The following is a 22,951-nucleotide window of genomic DNA, read 5'->3' as shown; positions in this document are numbered from 1 at the left end:
TCTTCTCTTCTTGCCCCTTTTCTCCCTTTCCCCCAATTTGTTCTAATTTCTAGACCAAGAAGCCAAACTGTTAAATCCGTAAGTGACCAAGAAGGTGTTTCCTGATTAAAATACCAGAAATCATATTGACAGTCTGTAGAACCCTAAATTTCACAAAGCCCCTTTATAGAACATTTGCTGTCTTGAGCATGAGAAGGATTTGCCCAAGTTATAAAGAATTTGAGACTTTGAGGCAGTTGACCAGTTTGGTTTTACATGTAGGTCTTTGACTTGGAAGGACATAGTCTTTAAAAACTGCTCTATTTAGAGTAATTGGTTGACTATCATTGGTGGATGGGTGGGGTGACAAAATTGGTCGTAATAGTCCTAGAATTGTATCATTATTTAGTAGCATTATGCCTGGCATAACAGTCTTATGAACGTTTGAAACGAGAAAAGCCAAAGTGTCTGCTTCAGTGTGAGATGGATTTGGTTGCCACAGTTGTGTCTGTACCACGAGACGTCTAAAAGAAGTGATGCAAGTAGAGGAGCAGTTGAAGAAGACGGTTCCACCTTTCCAAAGCAAAGGAACTGAACACCTGTGTGTCTTGGGCCCACCTCGGTCCTCCTAGAGCCTGAATAGGGCCTCGATCAGCCTCAGACAAACACAAACCAGAAGGGTGAGGGACACAGAGCCCGCAGAGTGCCCTCCTCAGAAACCCCTCCAGTGGAAGAAGAGGGGCCAGCCAAGAGCCTCAGCACACGGGGATCCCAGGGTGGGAGCCCCGAGGAGCTAGAGCAGTCTGATGAGGCCCTTCTGGGAAATAGCCATCGAATCCACACACAAGCATACACGGTGCCCATTTTTCTCTGCGCCCCGTCACAGTGGCCGTTCCTGCTTCTTCTGGAGACCAGCCATTTCACTTGGCCTCAGCTCTCCCTGGACCACTGGCCCGCCTTCCTGACTTCCAATTTTGCTTCCCTAGTTTGTTCTTCATCCAAAGCAAGGGTAGATGTTTCAAAAGATAAGCCAGATTTTGTAACTACCTCCTTTCCCAGTCATAGCTTGTTTGCCCCTAGAATGAAGATTCAAACTTCATAACTGCCACCAGGTGCCGCGTGATGAGGTGCCGCACGATCAGCTTCCGCCTGGGTCTTTGCTCCCTGTCACTCATTCCCAGCCTCACTGCCCTCCCTGCTCTTCTTCACTCCTGGGAGCTCCCATCTCCCAGGGTCCCACACTTGCCATTCCTTGGCCTGGAGCACTTCTCCCGTCTTTGCATGGCTGCTCCCTGTCGCCTAGCCTACCTTAATTCAGAACCGCCTCAGAAGGGCCTCCCTGGCCACCCTCCCTCCTCCTTCCCAGTGCTTCCCAGACTCTTTGGTGAAGGACTGGTTTTTAAATTTCCAAACCGGTATGGATTGATATTTTTGAAAAACATAGCAGAGATGTCACAGCGATGTCACATTGCTCACAGCACTCCCTCTCAGGCTCTGTCCTGGCCTCATCCCGGGCAAGTGCCATACAGCTCAGGACCAGCACAGGTTGCAGATGCTCATGATTACCCTGCGTGTGGCCTTCGGACTAACCATTCTCTGTAACCCTCTGGCTTGTGTTTTGTCTCCCCCAGTACAGTGTTAGCGCCACGAAGGCAGGGAGCTTGTCCTGGACTTGTCATCTCTCCATCCACAATGTCAAGATCAGTGCTGATGCACATGAGGTTTCTCTTAAGTCCTTTCCGATGCTCCAGGACCCTGACGTGCCTGTCCAGCCCCACCTAACACAGGCGGGGGGAAAATCATAGGAGGCCTGGCTTCCTTTCTCCCCCGGGTGTCTGCTCTTACTCATCCCACATCCGGAATCAGGCATGAAGCCGGCCTCAGCCTCTCCTACTGTGACTGGAATAGAGTACAGGTGGCCCTTGAACAATGTAGGAGATAGAGGTGCCAACCCCCCGTGAGGTCGAAAATTTCCTTATAACTTTTGAGTCCCCCAAACTTTACCGATAGCCCACTGTCGACTGGAAGCCTTACTGATAACATAAACAGCCAATTAACATGTATTTTGTGTGTTTTTTGTATTATGTACTGTATTCTTATACTATCGTGAGCTAGAGGAAAGAAATGTTACAGAGAAAGTCATAAGGAAGAGAAAATACATTTATAGTACTGTAAAAAATCCACAAATAAGTGGACCTGCCTGGCTCAAGCCCATGTAGCTCAAGGGTCAACTGTAATTCTGCTTGAGTGCTCTTGCTAACTCACTGTTCACCTTGACCGGGTGACTTCAATACTGCATGCCTCAGTTTCCGTGTCTGTAAAGTAGAAAAGGCATTTCCTTCCATCATGAAATCAGTAATGCTCTTGCACACACTTTGTGATCTCCACAGTCCTGCCCCTGAGTGGCTTTCCGGCTGTACACTGATATTGTAACCAAAATAAAAGCCCGTTTCCTCTTTGACACTCTTTTTAATGAGGCGCAGTGGAATCAGCAAACTTCTTCTATAAAGGACTATGTATTAAATGGTTCAGATGTTGAGAGCCACATAGGCCTCTGTTGGGTTGTTTTTGTTTTCCGACTCTTTAAAAGTATAGAAACTATCGTTAGCTTAAGTGCCGTAGGAAGGCAGGCCAGGGTGAATTGCCAGTTCCTTGGCAATAAGCATTTGGCATTATATTTCCTTGGGACTCAATACATTTTATTTTCTGTTTGAACGAAATAAGAAACGTGACCCATAACAGGTTTTTGTTTTTTTGTTTTTTTTTTTTTAACGTTTATTTACTTCTGAGAGAGAGGGAGAGAGAGGGCGAGCAGGGGAGGGACAGCGAGGGGGAGACAGAAAATCCAGAGCAGGCTCTGTGCTGACAGCCAAGAGCCCAGGGTGGGGCTTGAATTCACGAACTGCAAGATCATGACCTGAGCCAAGTCAGATGCTCAACCGACTGAGCCACCCAGGTACCCCCATAACAGTTTTTTTTTCTTGAATGGATCATCTTGCAAAAAGGGTTGTTCATTATTTTAGTCCTACTTTCTACTCTTTCTCTCATATTCTCAAGCACATTATAAATATCAGTGAATTTTAGAACAGCTTTCTCTCAACACAGAATCATGGTTTTCCAGAGCACAGTTGGTAGTTATTGTAGGAGATCCCATTTGAAGACCATTTTGAGTTAGGGTGGGCCCTTGGACCTTGATGATCCATCCAAAAGTAGAGGCCAATGATAGCGCATTTTCATCTGTCATTCAAAATATATTATGTTCTTAATTTCCTGAAGTTTTCCTCTGAGAACTTACCCGTTTGTAAACATCAGATTGAACCTTCAACTGAATTTAGAGCTAATATATTTATTCTTGTTTCATTTCTTACTAATAGCCAGAGGTGAATATTCTGAGTCTGAGTTTTCATAGTATGAAGAACTTTCTAGTTGCTTACTTACAAACAGGGTAGGCTTGGGTATAGTTGATCTGTTGTGAAACCTGCCCCTTGCCCTGCTTTGCTGCCAGGGTCCCCTGACTTCCTGCAGACCATTTCTTGCCCTTCTTACAAACTGTTTTTGTTGATATTCTATTCTAATGCCACCCGTTCTCCAATTTTTAAAGAATATTCTTCAGTTTCAAATTTTAACAAGGTTCTCTGAAGTTGACAAGGTAGGAGGCCTTAGGAAGACAGCATAGGCAAAAGCAAAACTGGTAAAATAACACCTTTGTATATGTTTCTTTAATTCTGATGGTTTGTGGGATCTCAGACTACTGACTAGGAAGGCTGGCACCTTGGCAGTGTGTGAACGTAGTCGATTGACTGCATGATCTTAGTACAGCAGACTGTATTAAGGGAACAGATTCAAGAGTAAACTCTGCCCCTACCTGGCTGTCTGATGTTGGGCAGCTTTTCATCTACTATGAGACTCAGTTTTCTCCTCTGTAAAGTTGGGCTGATAACAGAGCCTTCTCCATAAGATAATTGTGAGTTCTAAATGAGTTAACAGTATGTAGTTAGTGCCATGAAAGGACTAGTTATCATTTATTGAGGGAAAAATATGCTTTCATGGATATATATCAGTGGATAAAATTCCATATGGAAAATTTTATGTCTGACTTGCTTTTTCCATTTAAATTTTCTCTATAGGCTTTTGTTGAGGCCCAGAACAAGATTACTGTTCCATTTCTTGAACAATGTCCTATCAGAGGTTTATACAAAGAGAGAATGACTGAACTGTATGATTATCCCAAGTATAGTTGCCACTTCAAGAAGGGAAAACGGTATGTGAGGTTGCTTTTATTTTTCTTTTTACTTGTCTGATTGAATGCTTTCTTTAAATCTTGAAATACAAATTCTAAATAACTTGCCATTGATGGAATTAATTCACTCTCAAGTCAAATCATTTCTGTGCTTGAGTATGAGAATAAAAACTTCTGGTCTGTTGTCCATATTCTTAAAATTATAATTAAGAAATTTGGTAGAGATACTTCCTAGGGAAAAATATCTAGATTATAGGAAGTTATTGTTGTCTTATGGCTAGTAATTGGTGAGATAGGATGATTTGCAGACAGCAGTGGAGATTTGTTTGCCTCTAAGATTCCCTTTGGCTTATACTGCTAGAAAGGATTTTATTGTATGGGTGTCTTTCACCCAGGAATGGAAATGGCCAGGAGGCGGCACCTATTACTAATTCACCTCTCTTGTTCCTCTCCCTTTCACACCTACTTAGACATATTCTCTTGTTCTTTTTTTTAAGTCTCTGGAACCATCATCGTAAATTTATTGAGAATTTCTTAGACCCCCCTCTGCCGCCTTCACACACACACACACACGCCCACACACACATCAGCAAAGTACCGTCTACATGCCTGCCCCCCCCCACCGCTTGTTTTTGTAAATAAAATTGAAATGGCACACAGACCTGTCCATTCATTTACATATTATCATAGCTGCTTTTGTACAACTACAGAATTGAGTAGCAACAGCAGAGACTCTATGGCACACAAAGCCTAAAACATTTGCAGTTTTGCCCAGTACAGAAAGGGTTTGTCCACCCCTGCTCTAGCGGCTTGCCGAGGGCAGGATCCAGCATGTCATTTTAGAATACCTGTGTTCTTTTCCATTAAAAAGAAAAAAAATTACTGCTTTCTTTGATTATCAGTTTTCATTTTAGCAAATGAAGCAGGCTTTATTTGTTCCCATTTAGTTAATATGCAGAATTACGATAAATTATTTGAGTACCTAAAACAATTCAGATAACTAACTCTAGGCACAGGGAGGTGGTGGGACCTTCCATCCTAGTCCCCACGTACGTATGTCCCTGGCATAGCCCATTTGCAATTGAACCCTTGTGTGTTGTTTTCTTTTTGCTTGTCTGTATTTGATTGTACCCCACAAGTGGAAAACTCTACCACTAAATAAAGACCATCTCTGTCCCCCAGGTATTTCTATTTTTACAATACAGGTTTGCAGAACCAGCGAGTATTATACGTACAGGATTCCTTAGAAGGTGAAGCCAGAGTGTTCCTCGACCCCAACATACTCTCTGACGATGGCACGGTGGCTCTCCGAGGTGAGTGCTACACAGCCAAGCCCACAGGAGTCCCAGGGTCCTCACTCACGGCTCTGACGTTGCTGCAGTCCCCTCACCTCTGAAATACCAGACGGGATGGACCATATTGTGCAACAGATGCACATGCAGTATCAGGAAAGCTAATTTTTGCACAGTATCTTTGGAATACATGAGTAGCCACGTGTTTTGGTGGCATGAAGCAGAACTGGAGAATAATTCACACTGGACCCAAATTAGCTTCCAGGGCTTCTGAGATATTTAAGTACCAACATCATTGCTTCTAACATCCCTGAGACCTATCTGCGTTTAGAAAAAAAATCTTCTGTAAGTAATTTAAGCTCTACGAAGAATGTTCTGACTATAAATATAAAATAGGAAAGAATATTTACAAGATCTCTTTCCTTGGTGGGGAGGAAGTGATCAGAGTTTTAAACTTTAGCTGTCAGTATTTTAGAATTAAAAGTAAAAAAAAAAAACAAAAAAAAACACAGTCTTGTAGAAATTAGACTGGTTGATACCCTGTTGCCTGAAGATGCAAGTTTAAAACCCAAATCATTAAGTTTGGCCTGTAGTGACCACATGTCTCCTCAATAACTCCACCCCAAGATAACCACCACAGTCCATAACCATTACTGTTGGTTTGTGCCATGAGCACTGGTTCTAAGGAAGGAAGTTGGTTCTTCTCTGGTTCTATGCTTTAATAGTTGTATACTCTGGGAATCATCTCTCATTGGTATCCTAGATTTTAATGAAGTTGGCTCAGCATTTCCCTGACTGTTCCCTGCAGTTCCCTGGCTGTAGCATCCTCTGTTTTGTAGAGAAAGCACAGGTGGGGGTTCAGCCTGCGGAATTGAGCAATTGGAACACGGTCGTCCTGTAATCGATTAGGTGGGAATCAAAAGGCCCTATTGTAGCAGCGCTTTGGGAAGACCCTTCTGTGGAGCCACTCAGCCACTTCATGGGTCTTCCCCTCTTCTTCCTAAATAGGCTGTGTATGTAAATGATGGTCCTTTATCTAACTCGTGTTGAAAGTAATCAGTATTGAAACTAAGATGCCAGCCAGCTAACCAAAAATATCCTCCCGTGAATTTGAGCTTGCACTTGTAAATGAAGTTAATACACTGGTTCGGTATGTAAGAACATACCCTGTGTAGGATATCATTTAATTTTAACTAAAGTCTGTCTTGTAACTCATCCAGAAGAACTTCACTATAGGAGAGTCTCTGAAAATTCTTTCCAGTAACATTTTAATGGAATGCCTGCCATATACAGGTCCTGATAGATGAAAAGGGAAATTAGACATGGGACCTGGCCTCAGTCTTCAAGTTTTCTGAAAATGATATTATAGGGAGGTTACAGTGTGGGTAAACATACTGATTATTTTGATAGCATGTGATTTTTTTATACATTTCAAATCAATTATTTAAATTTTTCCTGAAAAATTTCATTATATAGAAATAATTTATATAGAGTAAGAAGTATTTTCTCTCCATCACCTTCTAGACTCTTCTCTGTATTTATATAGAGATGAGCTTGCATACTTCATAGGAATCAAAAATGATTAATAAGGAGATTTTGTGAAATTTTAAACTTATTTACCACTAATAGAAATTCCATGTCAAATAGTAGGGCAGTTCTGAAAATAGTTGAGTTTCTGAGGATTAATTTTCAATCCCTAGTAAAGTTTAGCAAACATTGTAAGAGGAAATCTCTAGTGTCAGTATCTGGTAACAAATGCTATCTATACCTACTTTATATTTATGAAAGCTGATAGAAACATATAAAATTTCTCAACACATATTCTGTAGTGATTAGAACATTCTGTCATGGGCTTAAAGAATTGGACATGCGTAACAGTTCATAAATGGTGTTGCTTTTTCTTTTTCACGGTCACTTTTGGAATATGCACTGTGTGAGCCTTCATTGCAACCCTTGGGCTTTATTTACCTGGGCTTGTGCTGGTCAGATGGTGTGGACGTTAATCCTTGAGTGCCAACAATGCTCAGAAAATGAGGTTGTAAAGAGTGATTTCAAATAGTTTGGAATCCATTCCAAAAATTACTTAATGGCTTCCGTTTAGTTCTGTTACATGCTACGTGTCATAATCTAGTCAATACTCTAAAAGTAGTTTCCTTATTCTTTTTCCCCTTCCTCTTTAGAGTATAAATAAAATATGTTGAAAGTCTCAGATGAGCTCTGCTTTTAACCGAACTGCTTATTGAATTATAGAAATATAAACAATGAAAGTATCTTAGTGGTCATATAATCCAAGATGTCATTTTACAGGTTAAAAAAACTAAGACCCAGAGAGGTTCGGACACTTGTCCAAGCTCGTGAGGCGAATCCCTGTAAGGCCTGGGCTCAGCCCTCTGGGTTCCTCACTGCAGGTTTCCTGCTCCTGTTGCACATCTGGCAGAGAACGTTGTCAGACAGCACGGAGGGCAGTGGGCAGGTCTAGGGGTTGTGTCCCCAGGTTCACTGAGGATTTATCCTGTGTCCCATAGGCTATGCATTCAGTGAAGATGGTGAATATTTTGCCTATGGTCTGAGTGCCAGCGGCTCAGACTGGGTGACGATCAAGTTCATGAAAGTTGATGGTGCCAAAGAGCTTCCAGATGTGCTTGAGAGAGTCAAGTTCAGCTGTATGGCATGGACCCATGATGGGAAGGGGATGTTCTACAACTCATATCCCCAACAGGATGGAAAAAGTGATGGTAAGTTAAGGTATCAGGTGAAGCACCTTTTTCATGAAATAGAAGTGTGACTTCATATGACTTTAAAAGCTAAACCTACACGGAAGTTGTTTGGTGTAGAACCCAGTTTCCTCAAAGGATGTTGTATCAGTTGTGTAACAGACTGCCCCAAAACTTAGTGGCTCAGAATAATAACCATGTTTGGGTTTTTTTGTTTGTTTGTTTGTTTGTTTGTTTGCTTGTGAGCCTGTGAGTTGGCCAGGCAGTTCTGCTGGATTAGCTGAGTTCTGTCATGTTTCCATGTTCGGCTGTGGATCAGTTGGCTGATCTCGGCTTGGCTATTTCCTGTGTCGGGCCCTGGGTTCTGATCTATGTGGTCTCTCATCCTCCAGCAAGCTAGCCACTTGGTTTGCATGGCAGCTCAGCAGGATTCCAAGAGGGAGAGCCAAAAGGCACAAGCCTCTTTGATGCCTAGGTTTGCTACTGGCACTGCATCGTGTTGCTGCATTCTGTTGGCCAAAGCAAGTCGTGGGGCCAGCAGCCCCAGTTCAAGGGGTGGAGAAACAGATATAAGGACCCATGACAAACGGAGCCATTATTGCAATCAGTCCTTTACAGATGTGTTATATCTCCCAAGGAGTCGTGGAGAAGATGGATCTTTTTTGTTTTCTACAAAACCAATTTATTTAATGACGTTGAGTGATTATGAAATTTTCCTACTGTGGTGATCGTATCTCTTCCTCTGATCAGAAGTTATGGGTCACCTGGTTGATGTATCGTGACATTTTCCTCCTTGTTAACTTGCAGGACATACCTTTGTTCTTCTTTTCACTTGCACAAAGATCCTATTGTGTTCAAGTAGTCTCTTTTCTTTCCCCCTTTACTCTTCATCTTCCCAGATAGAAAGGGCCAGGTACCTTGAACCTTGCTGATATAAGCTTTTAACACCACCTTCTTCATGCTCTACCATCTCTGGCGTGTGGTGTTTTCCTGTTGTCTTGGTTGGTCTTTACAGGTGGGAGACCAAAAAAGTATTTCACTGGCCATTTCTTGTTGGAGAACAATGTTATTTGTGAAAAACATGAAAATTATTATTTAGACTCAGCTTTCAGTGGCAAAAATAGTGAAGGTTAGTTATTGTGATTGATTTCGGAAAGCTACCATGTTTTGCCAGCTGTAATTTGCTGCCCTCTTGTCACAAGGACCTCAACGGCCACTCAGGTTGCGTGATGGAGGGACTTACAATGAGGCTAAACAATTCTGACCATGTGCTTCCTGGGAAAGCTATGGAAAGTCACCAAGTTCTGTACAACTTTCTTTTATATTATGGTATTACCTTTTTCATTGTCCTGAAAGCTTGGTGCCTTTTCATAATGAAAAAAAGAATAGTTCAGTCTCACAACAGCCTCCAAAGCCAGCAGATATGTGTGAATTACTTCCAGAGTGATGCCCAACCAAAACTTAAAAAGACAAAAAAAAGTCTTTACCTTCTAGAGCATTTTTAGGTTCACAGCAGAACTGAGGAGGAAGTGCAGAGATTTCCCGTACCTCCCCTGTCCCCACATGCAGAGCCTCCCCTATTATCAACATCCCTCTCCAGACAAGGTAAGATTGATGAGCCTCCATTGACACATCATACTCTCCCAGAGTCCAGGGTTTACATTACAGCTCACTCTTCATGTTGTATATTCTGTAGGTTTAGACAAATGTAAAATGTGATTGATTAATCATATGTATGCTACTTGATATCTATCTACCATTGTAGTGTCAGTTTTACCGGCCTCATAATGCTGTATTCCACCTATTCACCTCCCTCTCCACTAGCCTCTGGCAACCACTCATCTTCTTTCTTTTTTTAATGTTTATGTATTTATTTTGAGAGAGGGAGAGAGAGAGCAAGTGAGCAAGTGGAGAAGGGGCAGAGAGAGAGGAAGAGAGAGAGAATCCCAAACAGGCTCTGCGCTGTCAGCACAAAGCCCGAGGCCAGGCTCGACCCCATGACCATGAGACCATGACTGAGCCAAAATCAAGAGCCAGACACCCACCGAGTGAGCCACCCAGGCGCCCCAACCACTAATCTTTCTACTGTCTCCATAGCTTTGCCTTGTCCAGAATGTCACATAGTTGGAATCGTACACTATGTAGCCTTTTTAGATTGGCTTCTTTCACTTGGTAATATGCATTTAAATTGCCTCCATGTCTTTTCATAGCTTGATAATTAATTTCTTTTTAGCACTGGATAGTATTCCACTGTCTGAATGTAGCACAGTTTATCCATTCACCTATTGAAGGGTATCTTGGTACCTTCCAAGTTTGGGCAGTTACAAATAAAGCTGCTATAAACAGCTGTGTGCAGGTTTTGTGTGGACATAAATTTTCAAATACTTTGAGTAAATACCAAAGAGTGATTGCTGGATTGTATTGGAAGAATATGTTTAGTTTTGTAAGAAACTGTGAAACTGTCTTCCAAAGTGGCTGCACTAGTTTGCATTCCCCCAGCAATGAATCAGAGTTCCTGTTTTTCCACATCCTCACCAGCATTTGGTGTTGCTATTGTTATGGATTTTGTCTGTTCTGGGCGGGGGCGTGTGGAGTATAGTTGTATATTATTGTGTGAATTTGCATTTTCTTGGTGACCTATGATGTGGACCATCTTTTGATATGCTTCTTTGCTATCTGCATACCTTCTTTTTTTTTTTAATTTTTTTAATGTTTATTTTTGAGAGAGGGAGAGAGACCATGTGCAAGCGGGGAAGGGGCAGAGAGAGAGGGAGACACAGAATCCAAAGCAGGTTCCAGGCTCTGAGCTGTCAGCACAGAGCCCGACGTGGGGCTCAAACCCACAAACTGTTAGATTGTGTCCTCAGCCAAAGTCGGATTCTTAACTGACTGAGCCACCCAGGCGCCCTCGCATATCTCCTTTAGTGAGGTTTGTGTTAAGATCTTTGGCCCATTTTTTGATAGGATTGTTTCTTTTCTTATTTTTGAGTTTCAAGAGTTCTGTGTAAATTTTGGGTAGTAGTCCTTTTACCAGATGTGTGTTTCACAGATATTTTCTCCCATCTGTGACATGTCTTACTCTCTTGACAGCGTCTTTTACAGAGTAGAAATTTTTTATTTTAATGAAATCCAGCTTATTGGTTCTTTCTTTCATGGATGGTACCTTTGGCGTAGTATCTAAAAAGTCCTTGCCAAACCAGAGGTCGTCTAGATTTTCTTCCATGTTATCTTTTAGGGGTTTTATAGTTCTGCATTTATGTTTAGATTTGTGATCCAACTTGAATTCTCTCTTGTGAAGGGTGTGAGGTCTGTGTCTGGATTCATTTTTTCCACATAGATGTCTAGTTGTTCCAGCACCATATGTTGAGAAGGCCATCTTTGCTCCATTGTGTTACCTTGGCTCCTTTGTCAAAGATCAGTTGACTGTATTTATGTAGGTCTGTTTCTAGGCTCTTTACTCTGTTCCATTGATTTATCTGTCCTTTTGCCAGTACCACACTGTTTCGATTATTTACAGTAACTCTTGAAGTCAGGTAGTGTCAGCCTCCAACTTTGTTCTTTGCCTTCAATACTGTGTTGGCCATTCTGGGTTTTTTGCCTCTCCGCATGAACTTAAGGACCAACTCATCGGTATCCACAAAATAACTTGCTGGGACTTTTATTGGAATTAAATTGAATCTGTAGGTCAAGTGAGGAAGAATTGACATGACAGTATTCCTATCCATAAACATGGATCATGTCTCCCTTTATTTAGTTCTTTTTTGATTTCTTTTATCAGTTTTGTAGTGTTTCTCATATAAGTCTTAATACATATTTTGTTAGATTTGTACTTAAGCATTTTATTTTAGGGGGTATTAATGTAAATGGTGATGTGTTTAAAAAAATTTTTTTTGTTGAGGTATAATTGACATATTTTATGTATACAACCTAATGATTCAATATTTGTATATATTATGAAATGATGATCATTGAAATCTAGTTAACATGTATCACATCACCATACATAATTATAAAATTCTGTTTCTTGTGATGGGAACTTTTCTTTTTTTTAAGTTTATTTATTTATTTTGAGAGAGACAGAGACAGCGTGAGGAGAGAAGGGAGACTGAGGGAGAGAGAGAAGCCCAAGCAGGCTCGCACTGCCAGCCCAGAGCCCGATGGGGGCCTGACTCACGAAACCTGAGATCGTGACCTGAGCCAAAACTGAGAGTCAGATGCTTAACCAACTGAGCCACCCAGGCACCCTGTGATGAGAACTTTAACCTGTCTTCTCTTAGCAACTTTTAAATATACAATACAGTATTACTATTACTAACTATGGTCCCATGGTGTATATTACGTCCCTAATGGTATTGTGTTTTTAACTTCAAATTCCACTATTCATTCTTGGTGTATAAGAAAGCAATTAAGTTTTACATGTTAACTTTATATCCTGTGACCAGATAAGTAAGTTTTTAAATATTTCTAGCATTGTACAATACCAGTGGAATAGATTTTCTTAAAATTGTCAACTGCCACTTCAGTGTATACATTTTTAACTTCTTCAGGTACAGAGACATCCACCAATCTCCACCAAAAACTCTGTTACCACGTGTTGGGGACTGATCAGTCAGAAGATATTTTGTGTGCTGAGTTTCCTGATGAGCCCAAATGGATGGGTGGAGCTGAGGTATTGTGCTACTGTGAAACTGCCCCACAAAAATGATGTCACATGAATTGTGTATGTAAATATTCTTGTGTGATCCTTATGGATAAGTCCTGTGAGTGAATATTCTCTTAAAAATATCGGTATTCAAACTGACTTTCAGTTTTGAAAGTGATAAACCTTTTAACTGCAACCTCCATAGAAAACTTTAATACCATACCTGCTTATGGTGGAAAATGTAATAGTACAGAATCAGAATCACATAAAGCAAAACACAAACATTTTGAAATTCGGAATCTTATTTCTCAGAGGCGAGGAGAATATCCTTCCAAACATTTTCTTTGTTTAAATGAGAATGTGGGGAGCAAGAGTGTGTGTGTTTTCCTTTTTACACAGCTTGCCTCTTCATATTTTATTCACCTTTTACATTAAAATGTATATTTTTGGACATTTTCCCATCATATATATAGATAGTTCATGTATACCTTGGGGGTCTTGACCATAATCAACTGTACTGAAGTTTCTGAAGTTACTGGCTTAGATTTTACTCTGTATGTTGAGAATCAACTATGGAAAAACTTAGAGGTACTTGGAGTAAAAATGTAACTCTTGTTAGTTCATTTCCGGATACTGAGAAATATTTTTTAAATGAAAAAAAGCATTCTAAATGTTTTGATATAGGTGGGCTCTCGGCCCATTTTTAATGGGAGTGAGAAATCCACTAGGAAGTCTTTAGCTCATGGAACCACTTACCTTTTTTGGTAAAAAAGGAACATTGTATATTTAAACTTCAGCCCATGGGTCTGATTGACTAGGGGGTAGAATAGGAATCCACAGTATTTGAGATCATGTGCATTGATACACCTTATTCCAAGTTGTCCTTACATTTATTTATTTTGTTTCCGTAGACCAGGGGTTGGCAAACTATTGCCTGCCTTCAGGCCAAACCTGGCCTCCTGCCAGCTTTTGTAAATAAAATTTTGGAACACAGCCACACCATTTCTTTACGTACTGTCTGTGGCTGCTTTCAGACTTCAGTAGCAGAGATGAGTAGCTGCCACAAAAGGCCCACGACCCACTAAGCTGGGAACACTTTCTGGCCCTTCGTAGGAAAAAAAACACAAAACTTGTCAGACTTTAATGCAGTGTGTTAAAAGTGAATTTCTAGGACTTACATTCTCTGAGACTGTGTCCTTTTTTCATGCTTTTTCTTTCTCACTTAAGTGCCGCCTCCCATGAGCTTTCCGTCTGTAGTTGCTGTTGTCATTTTTCTCACCTATTTGTTTTTAATGGCTTTTCTGACTCTATGTGGAGATTGCTTCTACTCTTTTCTTCTTAGTTCAGCTTCTCCTCCTGCATAAGTCTTCTAGTTACTATGGATAATAGGTGTTTGTTTATAAAATAATACACATCTTTACTGTCATCCAGGTGTAACAATTAGGGAGATAAACATGCTGCCCCAAAACATTTTAATGTCAGTTCATGTGTTTCTTTTTACCTTTTGTGGGGGGGAAGGTATTGATGAGGAAAACTTAAAATAGTATATTTTAATCAGTTTTATTCCCTCTGAATTCTTCATAAAATCAAAGACATACTCTTCTAGAGAAATTCTTATGCTTCAAAGCTAATAATTTCATTACAGCAGAACTGTTTTAATTAAAGTAATCTTATTTGGTTGATACAGTAACATGGGTACTGGAAATAAATGCCAGAATATTTATATGATTTAGCATAGTGGTCTAAAAGAAAACAAACTTCATAGTAAAATACACGTGCAACTCAAGTTGCTTGGATCTCTCTTAGCGTTTGGATGAAGCAGTTAGGTTCTTTTTTTACTTTTTTTTAAAGTTTATTTATTTTGAGAGAGAGAGAGCGCGCAAGCAGGGCAGGGGCAGAGAGAGAATCCACACCATCAGTATGGAGCCCGATCTCACAAACTGTGAGATCATGACCTGAGCTGAGATCAACCCTCAGACTTTTAACCAACTGAGCCACCCAGGTGCCCCAATTTTTTTTTTTACTTAAAAAAAAAAATTGTGGTAAAATAGACATAACAAAATTTACTAGTTTAATCAATTTTTTAAAGTTTATTTATTTTTGAGAGAGAGAGAGAGAGAGAGAGAGAGACACAGAACTCAAAGCAGACTCTAGGCTCTAAGCTGTCAGCACAGAGCCCAAAGCGGGGCTCGAACTCATGAACCACATGAGATCATGACCCCGGCTGAAGTCTGAGGCTCAGCCGACTATGCCCCCAGGCGACCCTAGTTTAATCATTTTTAAGCATAGAGTTAAGTGGCATGAAGTACATTCACATCATTGTGCAACTATCACCAGCATCCGTCTCCAAAACTTTTTTCAGTTTACAAAACTGAAACTGGGCCTGCTAAAGCAGTAACCCCCCGGCTTCCCAGCTTCCTGGCTCCCCAGCTCTCCCCGTCCCCTGCTGACCATCAGTCTATTTTCGGTCTATGTTGGACTACTCTAGGTGCCTCATATAAATGTCATCATACAGTATCTGTCCTCTTGTGACTTGGCTGTTTGGCCTAGCATAAAGTCCTCAGGTTCATCCATGTTGCAGTACGAGTCAGAATTTCCTTCCTTTTTATGGTGAATAATAATCCATTGTGTTGCCCACCACATTTTATTTACTCATCTGTTGATGGGTGCTTGAGGCATTCCGTAGCATTATTGTGAGTAATCCAGCTTTCAAGAAATACAGTGAAGATCTATCATCTGTGTATTCAACATATGTATATTCAGTTCCACCGGGCAAGTGACAAGAAAAGCAGATTTTAGTAGTTGAGGTGATCCTTCTACCGTTCTTTAAAAAGACATTCACTCTATGTAAATTGTCTGATATAATCTTTACCAGAGCCTTGCGAAGGAGGTGATCATTCCATCGCATGGACGGAGTAAAATGCCTGCTAGAGGCATTAGCTTGCAGGCCTGTGGCTGGAACTGCCTGCTGAGTGTGTTAGACTCCACAGCCTGTGTCTTCCTAACCACACGTGCTTGCCTCTTTGGTCAAAAGGAAAGAGCTCTTGCAAAAACAGCAACAATAATTGTTGAAAGGATGGCAGTGACTGAAGGGATGCATCTCTACTGCACAGAGGTACTAAAGTTGTTAAAAACACAAGAACTAAAGACCTATACGGTGAGTCCTAAGGAACTTGATGTTGGATCAGAGCCTCAAAAGTGGATGATGCAGAGGAAGTCTATAAGAGAGTGAGCGGGGTTAGTAAACACAAGCTGGATGTGGTCTTCCTCGAAGCTGTACTGCAGCTGCCAGGGGAGTCTCATTACAACAGGTGTCACCCCGCCACTTGCTAGCATTGGTTGCTTCATAACCATGCACCAGTGCATGTGCTGCATTGCTCTTTCACTTTTCATGGAGTTGCTTTTAGGATCGTCATTTCGAACCTTGTGTTTGGTTAATACCTCCAACACTGTCCCAGCATCTGAGCAGAGAGCTGGTGTTACGGTGATGGTGTGCTGTAACACAAAGTAGGAGGTTTTATTCTGGTCCTGTGTGCGTAGCCCTGAGTACATCACTTCTCTCCAGATATGTTTCCTTCATTTCCTCCAGGGCTTGTTTAGCTCTGAAAGTCTGGGCTAGAGGATTTAGCACAACATCTCATAGATGCTGAGGCAGGCTTCCTGGGCGACGTGGTAGTAGCTGCTGGATGTGAGAGCAGTTTGGGCATTGTGGGTACGGTTGGAGGGCCCTCTGGGGTGAGTGGCTGAGTGTGTGGATGTGTGTGAATTTCTCTGGTGAGCTGCCATCCTTCTTTCCTTGGGCTGCTGCAGTCCAGGTTCCCTGAGGACTTCCCTTTTATCCTTGATACTATCTCCTTATGACTCTTCCTTCACCGATAGCTCCTCTGCCTTCCTGTAGGAACAGGTCTTTCTTGCTTGAGCAGTCCATTACCTGTAATCAGGAAGTGGCTTTAGTTTTTGCATCATTGCCTATGACAGCACCTCTCCCCAGGATGACTGACTTCTATGCAACAGAACCCATAACTTTCTGGATGCTTTTGGGAATTAGAACTGTTCGTAGTCCAAAGCAGGCTCTCCAGTTGACAGGCTTCTTCCCTCTCCTTCCAGTTTGGTGAGCACATGGGGGATGGGGGGGAGGGACTACTCAACGCCCAGCTTGGTGATTTTTTTTTTTTTTCACATTAAGATTTTATTAAAGGTAGCCCCAAGCTAGCACAGCCCAAATATCCATCATCAAGTGCATGAATGAACTAATTGTGGTACATCTCTATGATGGCATACTACTCAGCAGTAAAAAGGAGCAAACTGTTGATACACTTAACAGTAGGGATGAATCTCAGTTATGCTCAGTGAAAGAAGCCAGAAAAGAGGAGTAGACAGTGTTGGATTCCATTTGTAGAACACTCTAGAAAATGCAGACTAGTCTGTAACGGCACAAAACAGTCAGTGGTTGCTTGGGGATGGGGGTGGGGAATGGGAGGGAGGGAATATGAAGGGGCAGAGGGAAACTCTGGAGGACGATCACACTGGAACATTGGAATTGATGTTGTGCAGGTGAGGCCATTCCCAGCAATGACGGTGACTCCAGGTATCTCACCTCAGTTAGTCATCATGGATTAGTTTCTCCAGCCGCCATGCAAGAAGGAGGAATCAGAGGAGGGGAAGGGGATTTCTGCTCCTCTGGAGCTGTTTGCCAGCATCTCCTTGCCACAGTCTACTTGCAGTCATGATGGGTGTCTTGGTGCCGCCTCCCTCATGGCATCCTTTTGTAGTGAGATCCCCTCAATTCTGTTCGGTGATGTGGACGATAAATTCTCTGGCTCACATTTGTGTTGCCTCCCAAGGCTTCTGCTCCCAGCAGGGTTCCCTTGGGATTGCGCCTCTCTGCAGCTGCCCTCTTCCATCCTTATTCTGCAGAGACCTTTCAAGATGTCTGGAGGCCAGCTACCTTCCTGGTGCCTCTCATTCCAGGGAAAGTGACATCCAGGGCTTGCCCCATCCTGGAAGGTGGGTGGTGGTCACCACTGTTCTTTCTCCTCACCTGCCAGCCAAGGCCCTCTGGCCCTCAGTCCCCTCAGCTCCCTCATTCCCTTGGGGGTAATGTGAAACCTGTCTAGCATTTGCCTTCAAGGGACAGTGGTGTCAATTATTTAACATAGACTGTGAGGCTTTAGTTGGAAGGCAGGGTCGTGGGACAATAGAAATTGTCATGTTTTAGAAGATTCTACCGAATCAGGAAAAAATGACTTTTATTTTATTTTATTTTAAAGATTCGCAGAGCATTTGGGGGAACAAGGAAATCAAGTATTTTGAGGCACTTTTCCCAGCAGAGGGTGCTCTAGATGAAGATTCTGAAAATGTATCCGGTACCTTTAGGAAGGATTAAGGAGAAAATGCCCAGCCTCTTTGTGACCATCTAGCTGAATTCTATATTGAGAACCTAATTCTGTCATAGCTAATTCTTGAAAAAAAAGTTTCTTTTCACAAAGGTAATCCTAATCTTAATGTTTATCACATATCCCTATTGCCATTTTTATATGTTCACTTGTGATCCCTAATAATTCAAATATGTGTCTATTTGTGTGGACATTTATATATTGTACATACATTATACACGTATTATAAATGTACGTATATGTTGCACTATTTTATATATACACATGTTATACTACATTAACATGTAAAATCACTGCCTGATGCTTGACCCTGTGGGCACAAAGCTAACATTAATTTCCTCACCCTCCCTCCCTCTGCTGAGGTCTAGGCACATGAAGACCCTCGAGGCCCGGTGTGCATCTAGCTCTGCCTGATGAAGCCTACACAGTAATGTCCAGTTGTCCCTCAGGGAATGCTGCCTCACCTGCCCCGTCCTCGTTGGGTAGTTTGGACTTGGAGCTGCAGTTGTCCAGCAGCTTTCTTCCTGGTCAGCCCAGTTCCTGCATCCATTCCCCAGATGCCCAATAAGCCATTGCCTTGGGTGCAGCACTGTGCCAGGGCCAGGCAGTGCTCGGGAGCAGAGACAGGCATGCTCAGGCCTTTTGGAATATGTTTTTGTCATAGGAAACCATTACGTATAAACATTTTTAAACGTTACTAAGGGGCTTAGGGGCTCATGACAATTCCCACCATGTTCAGTTTGTGTGTCATTCTTAAGGGACTGTTGTCCTCTTGACCTTAACTTCAGTAATTGAGCTGGAGGCTGTCAGAGTGTGTCATTAGTGAGCCTTCATTTCCTTGTGCTGTACCAGAGAGCCATGCACTCTCTACTAGCTCCCAGAGACTGATGATTCTCTCTGTTCGTCACGGGAGTGGCTGAGTGGTTGTCTTTATATCAGTCCTGGGGTGGATTCCTAACCAGACTTGGCATGTCCCTGGCTCATCACCTGTGTCCTCTCTTTCATCAGCACTGCATGGCGTGATAATATCCATCATGCTGATTAGCGTGCGGGAAAATCCCAGCAGCATGGTTGGGAAGAAAAGTCAGGAAACCACACAAAAGACCTGAATGTGAGTAAAAAGCTAGAAAGCGGTGCTACTCTATATACGTGAACTAGCTCCTGACTGGAGTTTGTTGGTTTATGTAGTAGTAGGGTTGGATTTGCTGATCAGTCACTTCTCACCTGACCCCTCTTGATCAGTAAGGGAGAAAAGAAAACAAACGGCACATTCTTAAGTAATCAAGCTTCTCTGCCAGACAAACAACCAGGTAGATTGGAAACAGTGGCAGCTACATCATGTCAAGACCCACATTGCTCATTTTACTTTGAATGCGTTTTCTTTTCCTAGAGTTCTTTGTCACATCTGTTTGTGGCGTATTGAGGAACACATCGGATAGTATTTGGGTCGATTTCTGTTATTCCCCCATTGCTGTAATACCACATTGTATTGGGAGAGCTGCAAAATCTGGTTTAATGACTGCCTGTTGAAAATGTTTTTGTTAACACATACCACATGAGCTTAAGACTACTCCTGTTGGGGTGCTTGGGTGGCTCAGTCAGTTAAGCGTCCGACTTCAGCTCAGGTCACGATCTCGCGGTCCGTGAGTTCGAGCCCCGCGTTGGGCTCTGTGCTGACAGCTCAGAGCCTGGAGCCTGCTTCAGATTCTGTGTCTCCCTCTCTCTCTACCCCTCCCCTGCTCATGCTCTGTCTCTGTCTCAAAAAAAAAAAAAAAAAAAAAAAGACTACTCCTGTTGTTCTGTACGAATCTGTCTCCTGTTTTTCTTACAAATCCCTAATCGGTTCCCTAAGTGAAAAGACATCCATAAATGTAGATGATAGTTTGACCTTTAAAAGTTTTCATAGATTAAGTTTTGGAAACATACTTAATATTAAAGCGATGATGTTATGATTCACAACTATTATGAGAGGAATCCAAAGGAAACTGAAATAAAATTGATAAATTTTTCCTGCTCTGAAGGCACATGATTAACTCTCAAGGCTATTAAAATCCATTTTCACTCCTTTTGTTAACTTTCCAGACAATTTTAAGTCTCACTGCTTTTTAGCATACTTTTTTACATACACAATTCTTTTATCATAATACATAAAAAAGAATACTTTTCCCAGTTTGAAAAGGTACATGTAGATTCAAAATATGAAAAAAAAACCTTTCTTTACTTCCTGGGTTCTAAATGGAAATTATTATATGTAGCGAAGAAATTTCATGTCTGTGGAGATTCGGTTATTAACACAAGACCACATGACTGGAGCTCAGTAGCTCTAGCATAAGATCGTTCATGAGTCGTTCTTTGAAAATGGTAATTTGTTTGATGAAAGTCCACTTATTCTCTCCCTCTATATAAATATCAGCTCTGTGTCCTCTCATTTTGAAAGACAACTTTGTAGATAAATGATTAGGAGTTTAAAACATTAATAAGTGATCTTCTGTCCGTTTTCTCCTAACATGAGATGAAGAAAAGCTAGTTGATTCAGGTCATTTGGAAAGCCCAGCTGTTCTTATTGTATAGTATTGAGACTGAGAATAGCCAAATCCAGTGACTTTAACATTTTTATGATGCTGGTAATAATAATACATAATAATACAGGTTTATTGCTTAAAATAAAGTATAAGCATCCCGTTCTCTGGAGAAACTATTATTGTCATATAACTTCTGTTTCACACTCCCCCTTTTTTTTTTAATGGTTATTTTTATTTTTGAGAGAGACAGAGCTATGAGTGGGGGACGGACAGAGAGAGAGGGGGACACAGAATCTAAACCAGGCTCTAGGCTCTGAGCTCTGAGCTGTCAGCTGTCAGCACAGAGCCTGACGCGGGGCTCGAACTCACAAACTGTGAGATCATGACCTGAGCTGAAGGCGGACACTCAACCGACTGAGCCACTCAGGCGCCCCATCACACTCCTTTCTATAAATGAATGGATGGTGAAGCTGCTGACATCTTGTAAATACGGAGCAGCCTGACCCAGACCCTGTTCTGAGTGGATTACCGTCACACCTACACTAGGCATTCTTATTTGGGACTAGATTCCCCCGAGGTGTATTCTGGTTGCTGTGTATTTCTCTAAATTCTGTGATGTTAATGGCTCCTGGGTTTGTGGAAGTTATATTCCTGAATGTGCTGAGTCACGTGAGTTTTGTGTTTCTTGGAGCAGCATATAACATAACAGAATAAAATAATGAAATACATACTCCATCTTATAGTTTGAATGGTGTCTGTCAAGAGTTTCCTTGGTAAATACTATCTCCGTGTAGCTTAACACCACAATATACACAATTAAAATTTCTTCGTGAGTGACTGTGGCTTCTTTAATGAAAGTATAGTCTGAAAACCCCATACCTTATGCCATTTTGGTAAATATCAGTGAGTATGGCAGTTGTTACTGGGTACCCTCTTCAAAAACAGAAGCCCACACTTAACAAAGGTTTTCTCCGGTTAGCATAAAATATGCCAAAATGAGAAACCACAGAAGTTAGAAGGGAACACTTCTTTCCACGCTCCTGTGACCTCCTTGTTTGGGAATTTTCCTGGATCAGGGCTGCTTCCGGGCTAGATCTGAGGGGGGTTGGGAGTTCTCAACCTAGTTGATTCACAGCCCTGCGCTGCATTCTTAGGTGAGCACCTTATCAGGGATCAGCTTGATAATCTGGTTCTGCATCTGCTGACTCGTTTCATTTCTAGCTGATGAACTGGGAGAAATGCACTGCTTGTTGCCTCTGCCTGGGGACTGTGTGGAAGCACAGCAGTTGTGGGCTGTGCTAGTTTACACACCATGTGTGTACAGGGTGTCGTGGTGCCTTGCATGCTGCCACAGGTCAGGTTCCTGGGGAAGCAGACTCGGAAGTTGAAAGGGAGTGCTTTGGAAATCTCCGCCTGTGCTGGGGAAGTGAGAGCAGAAGAGGAGGGGCTGAACTGTGTGCAGTCATTACAAAGACCTCAGCCAGTTCTGCAGGGAGCTCTCCAGTTGGGTTGGCCTTCAGCATTTTCCCGACTGGGGGCTGAGGGGTCTGGGCTTTCATACCCTTGCATTAATCAGTCATTGCCTGTGGGAAGAACCCGAAAGAATTCGATCTTGGGAAAGGTGGTTCTCTCCGACCGGAGGACAGGCCGAGAGGTTCTTAGCTGAGCATCCCAGCACCCAGCAGACCACGGCATCCACTGCACATGCTGATGTCCATTGGCAGGATGTGCACTTGAGAATGAGTTTATGTAGCTCCTGTCAAGTACTGCTCTGTGAGCCAGATAGCTATACCAATGAGGCGGTTGTAAGAGGGTAAAATTCAAGCAACCATTTTGAGGGGAATTCTATTTCTCTTTTAAAAGAGAAATCTTCTCTTTTGGGGGCCATCCCACCCCCATATCCTCTTCAGATCTCATTCTTTCTCCAGCTTCCCTCCCTGTTAGCTGCATTCTCTGCACTCCCGCCACACTTTGCACTTCGTGCTATCAGTGCTCCTACCCGAGCATGAGCTCTTGAAGGCCCTGTTGATCTGTGTGTTTCAGAACCTGGTCAGCAGCGGCAGACTCTCAGTAGATATTAGGAGAATAAACAGCCTCAGCTCTGACTCCCTGAATACTGGATGGCTGTGTTGGTGGCATGTTAGTTAAATCGTGTCTTTGGGAAAG

At 42.1% G+C, this 22,951-nt stretch overlaps 1 protein-coding gene across 1 annotated transcript in view; it reads left to right on the top strand.

The window, feature by feature from the left end:
• Positions 1-22,951, top strand: part of LOC123608789 (prolyl endopeptidase) — a 120,247-nt gene that overhangs the window by 20,621 nt on the left and 76,675 nt on the right. The window contains exons 3-6 of the mRNA XM_045499172.1: positions 4,107-4,240; positions 5,402-5,532; positions 8,037-8,246; positions 12,773-12,894. Coding sequence (XP_045355128.1) covers positions 4,107-4,240; positions 5,402-5,532; positions 8,037-8,246; positions 12,773-12,894 — 597 coding nt within the window. The remainder of the gene's footprint in view (positions 1-4,106; positions 4,241-5,401; positions 5,533-8,036; positions 8,247-12,772; positions 12,895-22,951) is intronic.

This window comes from Leopardus geoffroyi, chromosome B2 (genome assembly GCF_018350155.1).
Source record: "Leopardus geoffroyi isolate Oge1 chromosome B2, O.geoffroyi_Oge1_pat1.0, whole genome shotgun sequence".
NCBI classification, from domain to species: Eukaryota; Metazoa; Chordata; class Mammalia; order Carnivora; family Felidae; genus Leopardus; species Leopardus geoffroyi.
This window is presented reverse-complemented; position numbering and strand designations above follow the sequence as displayed.